The following is a 12105-nucleotide window of genomic DNA, read 5'->3' as shown; positions in this document are numbered from 1 at the left end:
TCATTGGAAGTTACAGAAGTCAGTAATTTAAAAATCATTGCATTATTAGGTACCTAACAAAGACAAGGCTTCTCCATACTGGGTATTCTACAGGAAGACATGGAAATGCAGCACAGAGAGCTTCGGCTACTCTTAAGACTATCATAGCATCTCACTACCCCAAAAAATTGCTAGCATAAACTACTGGGAGATGGAATTCCCTACTTTGGATGTCTTCCTCAGCCTGATTTTTACTTCTGTTATGGTTCAGCTAAAACAGCTCACTTGTTCTTCTGAATATAGATATTTAAAAAAAATATAAATTCTTCTGTCATTGCTAAAAAATTCCTACAGCTAAATAAATGGTGATCGCAAGAACCATTGCATTTTGGAGCAGACCCTTGATCTGGCAGGAAGAACCCCATCCTTTTGTCAAGAACTTCTTTTCATCTGTTTCTGAGAAACTGAAGCTTCTAGGCAACTTCTGCTGAAATACTCAGAAGAATCTGAAGAGGGTGACACATCATTCATGTACTTCCTTTGAGCCAGATTGCTCACCAGATCTAGGTCTGAGCAGGATTTTCCTTGCCATTGCTCCTCCTAATTGCTGACCTAAGGCAACAGTGACTGTCATCTCCCTCCCCCTGCTGAAACTTCGGTAGCATCGCCAAAGGTGACCAAAATTATTGGGCAGTGCAACAGCACTGGGAGTTACTCAAGACAAGCAGCTTGGGTGAGATAGGACCAGGACAGCATGACCAAAAAGAACTAAATTCAGGTAAAGGCAACAGGCAGACAGCAGTTGAGGAGGCAGAAAAAGGCACCTTCCTTCCTATGCCTTCGGCAAGAATCCACAATTCTTGAGTTTCACTCTCTGCTTTGCAGAGAATGCAAGCCACTGATGAAGTAAGTAGTAGCGCATACCTCACCTACAAAGCTGTGAATAACCTGTTAGAGCTACCTGAGTAGCTACAAGTGCATGCTGCTGTTCTCATTCTTCAAATCCTGCTGGCCAACATACTTCCTTTCTTATAGAGAGGCATTTAGTGTTGTTTTTAATAGTAGTATCGATATTTGAATGCCTTTATTTAAAAAAAACCTGTAAGTCAATTAATAATTTTTTATATTTATAGTTTTTATATCCAGGCTACCTTAATTCAGCTCCTCAATACTATTCATTAATCACACAAATTTGACTTTCAGAGCAAAAGCTTTACTAATATGCAAGTGCACACACACAGACACATGAAAATACCGCTCGCAGAAGTTCCAACAAGCTGATCTGGTTCACATTAAGGTTACACAATATTTCTCCTGTCTTACGAAACAAAATATACTAGTAAAAAAAGAAAAGCTCCACTGTGCCTGTGAGGAACTCCCTTTCCCTCCTCCATTTCCACTTTTGCAATTCTTTGGATTGAGGTCTGTGCCTCTGGAGAAAGCACCAGCACTAGGAAGCTGGATCAATTTCAAGTCTGGTTTGTCTGATTCCAAAAATTTCAAGAGTTGTCATAGTTTTTAGTCCTCGGACAAAATTTCAGGCATGATACTTATCAGGTATCAGGCAGACACATGAGACTGCCTCTGTTCCAAATTTGCAGCCTAAATAGGCAGTATTTAAAGAAGTGAAAAAGGCTGTTCTGCTTAGCAGATGAGTGGGAGTTCAGGCAGGAGAGGTTAACTACCTCACTGGAAATCACAAGACAGTAGCATAACTGAGACCTAAACCCATGTTTTTAGTTTCTTGCCTGTACTCAGCCATAAACCATCCTTCAGATCCCTTTGTAGGGCAGTTTTTCCATCTCCAGTGAAGACAACATGATAGTAAGTTGTACTGAAAGAAAATGCGTCATACCAACACAAGCACATAAGTTACTAGGTCCTATCGACCTTGCTTTTTCACAAACTAGCATAAGTACAAATCTTCTTCCTTAAAAGAATTCTATAATGATTGGGGGGAAAAAAAAAAAAGTAATTTTTAGTGGTTTGCAGAATGCCTTAGCTAGTACAAAGCTGCAAAAGACCAGACACAGACCCTATAGCACACAGCTACTCAGGAAAGGGGCAAGCATTAGCTGGCCTGTGTAGCCATCAGCATTGCACAGAAAAGCATTGATCCCTGCCACACATACAGCATAACGTTTTGGGGATGAGGACCCTTGTGGGGGTGTGGGGAAGAGCAAAATCAAGAGTATAGCAAGGAAAAAAAAAAAAAAAGGCAGAAAAGTAAAAATCAGTAGGAAAACGTCTTGTTTTCCTGGGATTACAGACAACTGCTAAATTTTGATTAACATGGAAGATTATTGCTCCCGAGCCCAAACTTCATGTGCTGAACTCATTAAAATCATTTCAGTTCAAAGTCCCACAGCATAGCTGTAGAAAAACTTCCATGCTTGCAAACACAAACTTTAAGAATGATTATTCCAGAGCCAGGTTACTGCAGCACTACATATCTGTCATAATAACATGCAGAGAATGAGAGGAAAACAAGAGCTGTCCTCTGTGTGCCACCTCCATTCCCTTCCAAAAGGCACTTTACAAAGACACCCCCCACATACATACTCTCTATACAGAGAAACTTGAACCTACCTCAGCCCTTTACGCCAGTCCCACATGGCTGGTCCCACCAGCTACCCACGGTCAGGTCTCACCAGTGGTCACGCAAAAAATCATAACGATGCAGCCAGTGAACAGTTCAGGCTGGTATTCCAAAGCCACCTCTCCTCCCACCAAGTGTGAGCACAGCAGTATCCCCCTCACTCATGTAGGTTGTACCACACACTATTATCACCAGGGTCCAACTGTGAGCAAGTGCACATCACCCTGTATTTCAGCAGCCACAGTGCTCTTTCGAAACAGCACCAGCTGTCAAAGAGCTTTCCAGTGCACCCCACTGGAGGGCTATCAATGTATATAACCAAACACTAACATGAACACACACTCTATTTACCAGGAACTCAGCCTGACCTGTGCCCCACTGAACTGAGCTGAAGTCTCTCCTTCCACAAGCCACCCTTTAGAAACACCCTTCCTCTCACCTTGACCACTTGCACTCTGCCCACAGAAGATCTGCCATGTTCCCTTCTGTGCTCCTGGCAAGGGGGTCTCTGGTGAAAAGCAACCACAAACCCACAACACAGCTGTCACATCCAAGAGACACTTTTAAGGCTGTGTAAAAGCCGAGAGCAAATTCCAGAAAGCGCAGTGGGTCAGCCCACCTGCTCACTGCTACTACGAGGGAAAGGTCGCACACACATTCCTACTACTTACTTTGTGGATGCCTCCATGAGAAAATGCAGGAGTACAGCTCTCTGCTATTTTGCCAGTTAGTTGAACTGGCTTCGAGAAGGCTCTGGAAAGTGTCCAGGCTGCGGGAGCATGCAGGACTGTGTGGCTGAAAGCAGGAGAGATGGAGGGAGGATGGGTAGGACTACCATCTCCTTTCAAGCACCAAGGGGGTGCTACAGGATCATGCGTGTATGTGTGTTTGTGTATGTACATACATCTTTTCACACACACATCTGTAAGTTCGTACATTTATGCGCAGATGACAGATAATGAAAACACTCATGCAAGGATATCCCCCACAAAGTTCATCTAGCTCCAAAATAAAGACACAAGTTTACAAACCATGACACCCCTTTTAAAAATAAAAACAATTAAAATTACCCAAAACAGATGAGTGGGTGTCTTGCCTATTTTACCTACTAAGCTGAGAGGGAGAGGCTCTCACATGAAGAGCAGTAGGGAAAAATCCTTGTCCATTTTAAACTACCCACGATACATTTACATTGGTTTGCCTTTCGCCCTTCTCCTTGGAAAGCCAGGAAGTGTAGAGATGGATAGACAAAATTTAAGCATCCCTTTTTGGGCAAGTATAGGTAATAAATGTTCACCCGCTTTATAAACACCTTCTGCCTACTGAAAAATAAAAGCCAAAAAATAAATTTAAAACCAAGTTTCCAATTATTTAAGCACATGACTCACTTAGCATAGCACTTAAACTTGTGCTTTTAGTCTCAGCAACCAGCAGAGCCATATGCTATACAAAACATCTTGTAAAACTCTTTAAAGTAGTTTATTGGTATACACCAGGCTTAATGTTTCCTCAGACAAGTTAAGCAGACATAAAACAGCTTTAAACCAGTTTTAGGAATTGGTATTCAGGTATCACCACTTTAAAAGTTACTACATGACCTGAGTCACAGTAACTATTTATGTTTCTACAGCACAGTGAACTGAAGATATAACTCCCCAGCACGCACATCTGTATTTAATTCACACTTACTGTCAGGTACTGTGATTCAGCTGATGTATGCCAACACCTGCCTGTGTCTGAGCTTTGGCCAGCGCAAGTGCTCTTCCAGCACAAACTAACTGGCTCAAATCCTTGCACACATTTCAACTAAAAATGTTTAATCTCTGTTGGCCCATGTGGCAGATGCCTGGAAAGCAATAATGTCCAGAATCAAGACTCAGTTGCTTAGATAAGTGTCCAAACTTACTTGAAAACAATGCTAAGATTGGACTGCTCTTCAAATTCCCCGTTTTGATTAAAAAGATTCAGTGAACCAAAAGAGAGTTCTTTGATTCTTACTACTTACCACTTCTATTAAGTACTTCTAATTACAGTGACTGAAATGTTAACAAAACATGCTTCCCATTTTCATTTTGCTTTCCCTTTCCTTTGTTTTCTCTTGGCAATGCTGCTTATAACCCACATCAATCATCCTTTGACTAATGTGGGTGTCTCACAGAGCCACAGGTGAGAGAACAAGTTTTTTAAATGACAAGAGAAGCACAGTTGAAAAGCCATAAATACTATCAGGACTCAGAGGCTCGTCTAATATCTGCAACTATAGTTCATAGTATTTGTATTCATTTAAACTGATTTAAGTTCTCAGATGACAGCATTTCCTTAAGCTACTCAGAGGAAAATAGGCAGTCTCCAGTCGCCATTCAAAAGGTAAATAGCAGTGCTGTTCTCCAAAAGCCATTACGTTTGGGGTCTTTTTGGGAAAAACACACAAACAAACAAAAACCAGCATAAACACTAAGTACTACTCCTGTGTTTTAATCCCACATTATTCATAGCTCATTTTTGTAACACCACTATTAATTCAAAGGACTGTAAATCACCAGTAGCAGAAATCAAGGCAAGTATTCCATAGTCCTTTGATCTACCATACATTCTAGCATCTTTCTGAATAATCAGTTATTACTTATTTTTGCTACTGTAATTTGATAATTGTCATGTGAGCTCTGCTTCTAACAGAAAGCAAGCTTCACAGCAGTACTGGCATAACTATATCCAGCATTCAACTGAAATGAAAGATTCCTTCCTTGTCACACTCAAATTTTAAAGATAATTTTCTCTGTTTATAGTAAATACACGTGAGGTGTAGGAGAAACAACCCATCTAATTTCTAAGAGAACAGGAGAAGCACACCAGTGGCAGGGCCTCACACTGCACTTAAAGGGAATTTCCAGGGAAGAAGACAGAAGCAGTACAGAACTGAAAGTCAAAAAGTAGATTACGAACTGCAGCCTGGAGTGTGATGCAGAAAGGCAACAGTTTGGCAGATGCTTGTTTGATTCAGAGAGTTTGCTGGCAGATGCAGCAACACTGGATACTTCTGGATGTGAGGGATGATAAAAATGCAGCATGTTTTACACCCCGCTTCCTTATATATTTTTTTTTCCCCTTAGGAAAAAAAAAAAACCACAATCCTCCTCTGGTACTCAGATTTTATAACATACCGAAGGATCTACTTGATCATTTGTGACTCCTCTCAAGACGATCTTCAACGGATGTTTCATGAAAGGTGCCAAGCAGAGCAGACTTTCCAAATAGTAGCCAATACTACGACTAGGGCTGCAGTCATGTTCCAAGGAGCCTCCGTATAGAAGACCAGGCTGATAATACAAGGTAGTACCTGGGGAAGATACCAGGGGAGCAAACCAAATGAGAACACTGTCAGCACATCGGCCATTCCTATGGCATAAAGACTATGTCTCCAGTTAATAAATGGCACAATACACATATGTGTCTGTCTGTTTTGCATGTAATTTCTCCTCCTCTGCTCTCCTCACAAAAATGAAGGATGTCTTAGCAATACCCAAAATGCTGATACAAGCAATTATTATCCTCCACATTGGCTAACTCTTCGCCAGAACATCAGGTCATCTCTGTCTTGGCATACCTGCTGGTAGTTCATCTGCTTCACTGACAAACCACAATCCTTAAAAGGAAAAAAAAAAAAAAAAAAGACAAGAACCAGATACCCGATGAAATTTTTGTACGGAATGCTTCTTGCTCAAACCAACACCTTTTCTGCGCATGACTAGGCAAGCAGTCTTGCTCTAAACTTTGCCTTCTACAAAAATCCATTTTGGTTCAGAAGGTCTTTCCCCCACTACAAAATCCTGCACAGCAAACAAATACTAATTTTGATTGTTGAGCAATACAGTCTCCTTAACTCTCTGCATTATGGTGGAGCGCTGATCTTCTTGCACATGATCAATTACTGCAAGACTTTTCAGCTTGGTTATTTCTGATCTTCTCAGTTGATGGTATCTGAACACCTAACTCTGTCAAGCCAAAACTTTGACTTCACTGCAGCAACTGATACAGCCTGGAAGACCATAACAAAGGAAGAAGAGAAAAAAGATCTCACCTGTTTGGTTTATTTCAATCCTAGAGCCATTGGTCACTTTGTCAATCAGGCGAATAAAACTTGCTTCAAAATCTAAGGAGTAGAACAAAGAATTTTAAAGTTCCCTAAGTTTATTCCTGGAAAAAAAAAAAAAAAGGAAACTTCAACACCATATATGTACACTTTCTCCTTCCTGCCTTTCATGACAGTAAGGCTACCCTCACCCTTCAACTTATTGTGGTATAATTCTATCACATGAGAAAAGGCAACTCACTATAAAACCAGAGATGTTAATTTGAGCCCTCATGCTTACAGGCATCTCAAGTCAATTGAGATGCCCTCAGATTTGACCACTGGACTAGCCACAGAGCGAGTGACACAAGCTGACAATTCTGACCACAGTGGCCTGAGGGATTGCTCAAGTCCAGGATAAAAGCTTTGACAAATTCCATTCTGCTCAGTACAAAGCACAACATACAAGTCCTAGCCAACAGGACCCCATATATTTAAACACAACAAGCTAATAACAGCTTCCCACTATTCTCTGTAAAAGTCTTGGTTTAAAAAAATGGGACATTCAGACGTGAAGAGCTGCTACTGCACAGCTGTTCCATAAACATAATCAGCTATTTGCAGACTTTCAAATTTTCCATTTCAAAAACGGTCATTGACATAATAAAGGCCAGAGAAACACAAGTCTCCCTAACGCCTTTTTTCTTGCTTACTGTGTACACTGTAGCAGTTGATGTGGAACTAATTCCTCAGCTTCTCTTGTTTGTGTGGACTCTGAGACATGGGAAACAACAAGCATGTTTAAGGGAAAAGAAAAAAAAAAAAAAAAAAAGAGGAGGAATACACTAGCATTCTAGTATTCGGGTAGCCCAAGCTGGTACAGACTCGATATCAAGGAAGATATGTGAACATACATAGAGTTCAAAACCCAGGTAGTTTTAAGGACCAGCAGCACCTGCATAATGGTTGGTAGGTTGCAAAACTTCCTTAGCAATAACCCTGTGTTGCTTCTTAAACAGCACCCAGATTTTTCTTTTTATACAAGCTTCTAGGATGCAATAGACACTTAAATGAAAGGGCTACCTGCAGAAATTACGGTTCATTAATATTTGCATAACACAGTCAATGCCGCAGTCACACAATGTTAGTTCTGCTCTCTGACATAATAATTTCTAAAAGTAAAGTTTACACGACAGTACTGGGGCTTCTTCCAGTGCAAGAGTGTATCCTTGTGAATAGACATTTCCCTCTTGGAGAACAAACCTGTAGAAGAGTTTTCATTGCAAATGTTCCAGTCACGAAAACCAGAGAACTGGATGTTGAATCATTAACACAAATCAGGGTTTGTTCTTAGTATTTTTTCTGTTACAGTCACAGTTTACATTTTAACACATACGTGAAAAAGGGAATTCAAATGCCTTTCAAAAAAACATGGCAAAACCTACAAAATTCACCACCACCAAACATCCCATCGTAAAAATAAATACTTTGGGTCATGGTAGATGTTAAAGTACACAAGAATGTTTTAACAGTTTCAGAGGAGAATTTCTAGCCATGAACTGAAGTGTCCTCAGGATGGAGAGTCCCGAACTGAAGTTCTGAACTTCAGAGCTTGCCCAAAATATTACTGAACACCACAATAATATTCTTCCTCAACCGGTATCCTACTGTCTTGTTCTATTAAGCCAGGAAATTTACTTTGGAGTGCCAAAGGGCCTGCACAGGAATGAAGAGGGTATTCCCTAAGCAAGGGTTCCCTCGAAGGAGTTCACAGTGTCAGAAGCTTTCAGAAGTGAGAAGTAAATAGATTTCATGCCTATTTTATTTGGGCAAAACCGACAAAAAAATCAAAGCACAACGCCTAACCCAATAAAACCGTGGGTACTTTGGCTCCCGCAAAGAGACGGAGAACACGACACCGGGCACACAGCAGAAAACGTCAGCCGGAGAGCCGCCAAATTCTGCAGCTTTGGAGTGAAGAGCCCCCTGTACAGAGCCAGGAGCCAGCTGCGGGGCTGCCAGCGGGCCCGACCCACCCGCGGGGCCCCGGGCAGGGCCAGCCCAGCCGCCTGCGGGGACACGGGGCCAGCCCCGGCCCGGCGGGCCGGCACAAGCCCCGCTGCTCTCCGTTTCGGACCGGCCGACGGGAGCCCAAGCGGGAGGAGAAGCGAGACCTGAGCGGGGGCCCGCGCCGCCGCCAGCACAGGGCCCTTGCACGGCACGTTGGCTTCCACCAAAGCAAGGCGCCCAGGTGACACCCTCCCTGCTGCTCCGCCCGCGTGTGCCGGGCCCACCGCGCCCCGGGAGAGCTCCTCTGCGGGCAGACACGGGCACGCAGCCGGGAACCCGGCACCCAGCCGCCCTGCTGGGGCGCGCCGGGAAGGGGCCGGGGCTGGCCGTGCACCCGCTGCGGGGCTGTCCCCGCCCGGCAGCGAGCCCGCGGCACAGCCGGGACTCCGCCGCCACGCTACCCACCCCCCCGCCCCGACCTCTTCCCCCAGCGGCCGCCGGTGCCGCCGCTCACCGCGGAGGCCGGGGTCCTCCTCCTTGACGCGGATCTTGCGGATTTTCAGCGGCCGCCCGCTGAGCGTGGCCAGCACCAGCCGCTGCCGCAGGAAGTTGCAGCCCGCGTAGCTCAGGCACTGCGCCTCGCCCGCCATGCCGCCGCGCCCACGTGGTTGCGGACGGGAAGCGCTGGGGCGGCGCCGGGGCCAAAGGGCAAGGGGCGGGGCGCCGGCGGCCGTTGGCGGCGGCGGCGGCCGTTGGCGGCGGCGAGGAGCTGTGGGAGCGGCGGGCCGGGTGGCAGCTGGGCCGTAGTTATTGCCTGCGCCGCCGCTTCTGCCCCCCCCGCTACCGCCGTGTTTTTTAACTGAAGTTTTAAAAGTTTAAAAGCGCCGGTTTGTTTTCTTTTAACCGGAGCTCGGCGCCTGCCCGGCTGCAGCGCGGCCCTTCCGAGCAGCCCCGCTCCTCCGGGAGGAGCAGCCCCGCTCCTCCGGGAGGTGCCGGCTCGGCCTCCCTTGGCGGGTGGGTGATTGCATCCCGGAACGAAACGTGGCGCCTCAGTATTTCCCCTCGTCGGAATGAATTGTTTTGTGGGAGCGTGTTCCTTTAGACAGTCCTTTTCAGCACTGTATCCCTGTCTTGTCTCAAGGAAAAGGAAGAAATGAGTGTGATTTCCAGTCTTCAGACCAGCTCGTCTGCTCAATGACAGTGGCACAGCCCAGCCATCCTTAAAGAAACGACCGAGTGCAGCTTTCAGCCCGTATTTTAAGAAAAACGTGGTTGAGGTGTGACAATGTCAATTGCTAGGCTACATTTATGTGTGCAGGGAAGGAAGTTTCACAGGACAGACTATTTCAGCGGGAAAGGACCTACAATGATCATCTAGTCCAACTGCCTGATCAACTCAGGGCTGACCAAAAATTAAAGCATGTTGTTAAGGGCATTGTCCAAACGCCTCCTACATGCTGGCAGGCTTGGGGCATTGAGCACAACCACCTCTCTGGGAGGCCTGTTCTGGTGTTTGACCACTCAGTAAATGAATTCTTCCTAATGTGCAGTCTGAACTTCCCCTGGTGCAGCTTTGACCCATTCCCACGAGTCCTATCAGTGGATCCCGGGGAGCAGAGCTCAGCACCTCCAGCTCCACTTCCCCTCCTCAGGAAGCTGTGGAGAGCAATGAGGTCACCCCTCAGCCTCCTTTTCTTCAAACTAAACAAACCCATAGTCCTTAGACACACCTCATAGGACATGCTCTCCATCCCTTTCACCAGCTTTGTTACCCTTCTCTGGATGCATTAAGGACCTTCAAATCCTTCTTAATTGTGGGGCCCAGAACTGCACACAGAACTCAAGGTGAGGCTGCACCAACAGCAAATACAGCAGGAGGATCCCCTGTTTTGACCGGCTGGTTGTGCTGTGTTTGATGCACCCCAGGATGGGCTTTGCCCTCCTGGCTGCCCGGGCACACACTGCCGGCTCACACTGAGCTTAATGTCACCCAGCGCCCCCAGGTCCCTTTCTGCAGGGCTGCTCCAGACACTCCTCTCCCAGTTCATACTTGTGCCCAGTGTTACTCTGTCCCAGGTGCAGAATCCAGCATTTGTTCTTGTTAAATTTCATGCCATTGATGACTGCTTAATGCTGCGGTCTATCTACATCCTTCTACAAGGCTTCTTGTCCCTCAAGGGATAGGGATACTTTACAGGAACTACGCAGGAACTAGCAGAATGGTTTGGGTTGGAAGGGACCTTTAAAGATCACCTCTTCCAATGCACCTGCCATGGACAGGGACATCTTTCACTAGATCAGGTTGCTCAGGGCCACATCCAACCTGGCTTCGAATGTTTCCAAGGATGGGACATCCATGACTTCTCTGGGCAGCCTGTTCCAGTGTCTCAGCACCTTCCTCATTTCAAAAAAGTTTTCCTTATATCCAACCTAAACCTACCGTCTTTCTGTTTAAAACTCTTGCCCCTTGTTCTGTTACTATAGGCCGTGGTAAAAAGTTTGCCCCATCTTTCTTACAGGCATCTTTTAAGTATTGAAAGGCCGCAATAAGGTCTCCCTAGAGCCTTCTCTTCTCCAGGCTGAACAACGCCAGCACAGCCTTTCTTCACAGGGGAGGTGGTGTAGCCCTCTGATCATTTTTGTGGCCTCCTCCGGACTGGCTCTATCAGGTCATTGTCTTTCTTGAGCTGGAGACTGCTAAGCTGGATGCAGGACTCCAGGCGGGGTTGCACTGGAGTGTAGTAGAGGGGCAGAGTCACCTCCCTTGACCTGCTGGCCACGCTCCTTTTGACACAGCCCAGAATATAGTTGGCTTTCTGGGCTGCAAGTGCACATTGCTGGCTCATGTCCAATCTTTCATTCACCAGTACCCCCAGGTCCTTCTCTGCAGGGCTGCTCTCAATCCCTTCATCCCCCAGCCTCTGTTGATATCGGGGGTTGACCTGACCCAGGTGTAGGACCTTGCACTTGGCCTTGTTAAACCTCATGAGGTTTGCATGGGCCTACTTCTCGAGCTTGTCCAAGTCCCTCTGGATGGCATCCCTTCCCTCTAGCATATCAGCTGTGTCGTGGTTGAGACGGACAAACGACATAGACCAAGTTCTTCCAGGATGAAAGTAGTAGACGCCATTTATTGCCACAAGTGCATTTTTATAGAGTTTTACCAATTCATGTGTCTCTTCACTATCGGTTACAAGTTACAGCAGTAACATCTCATTGGCTAATTTTGCTATCATCAATGTTACTCTTCTACTCCCTTCTCTCTCATGGGTACATCCCTTCTTTCTCACAGGTACACCTTAATATCTCCGGATACTCCTTTACTCCCATGTTTCTCACGGGTAGGCCTTAATATCTTCAAGGCTGATCTCTGTTCCCATGCCCTCCATCAGGGAATCCACAGACCCACCATAGTCCCCTACACAGCTGCACCACTCAGCTTAGCGTC

At 45.6% G+C, this 12105-nt stretch overlaps 1 protein-coding gene across 1 annotated transcript in view; it reads right to left on the bottom strand.

Moving 5' to 3' along the window:
• RCL1 (RNA terminal phosphate cyclase like 1) overlaps positions 1-9321 on the bottom strand; it is a 29493-nt gene extending 20172 nt beyond the window's left edge. Inside the window, exons 1-3 of the mRNA XM_065656557.1 lie at positions 9172-9321; positions 6657-6728; positions 5740-5915 (exon numbers count right to left, since the gene is read on the bottom strand). Of these exons, the coding sequence (XP_065512629.1) occupies positions 5740-5915; positions 6657-6728; positions 9172-9307 (384 nt within the window). The 5' untranslated portion in view covers positions 9308-9321. The remainder of the gene's footprint in view (positions 1-5739; positions 5916-6656; positions 6729-9171) is intronic.
• Positions 9322-12105: the final 2784 nt, after the last annotated feature.

This window comes from Caloenas nicobarica, chromosome Z, assembly GCF_036013445.1.
Source record: "Caloenas nicobarica isolate bCalNic1 chromosome Z, bCalNic1.hap1, whole genome shotgun sequence".
NCBI lineage: Eukaryota > Metazoa > Chordata > Aves > Columbiformes > Columbidae > Caloenas > Caloenas nicobarica.
This window is presented reverse-complemented; position numbering and strand designations above follow the sequence as displayed.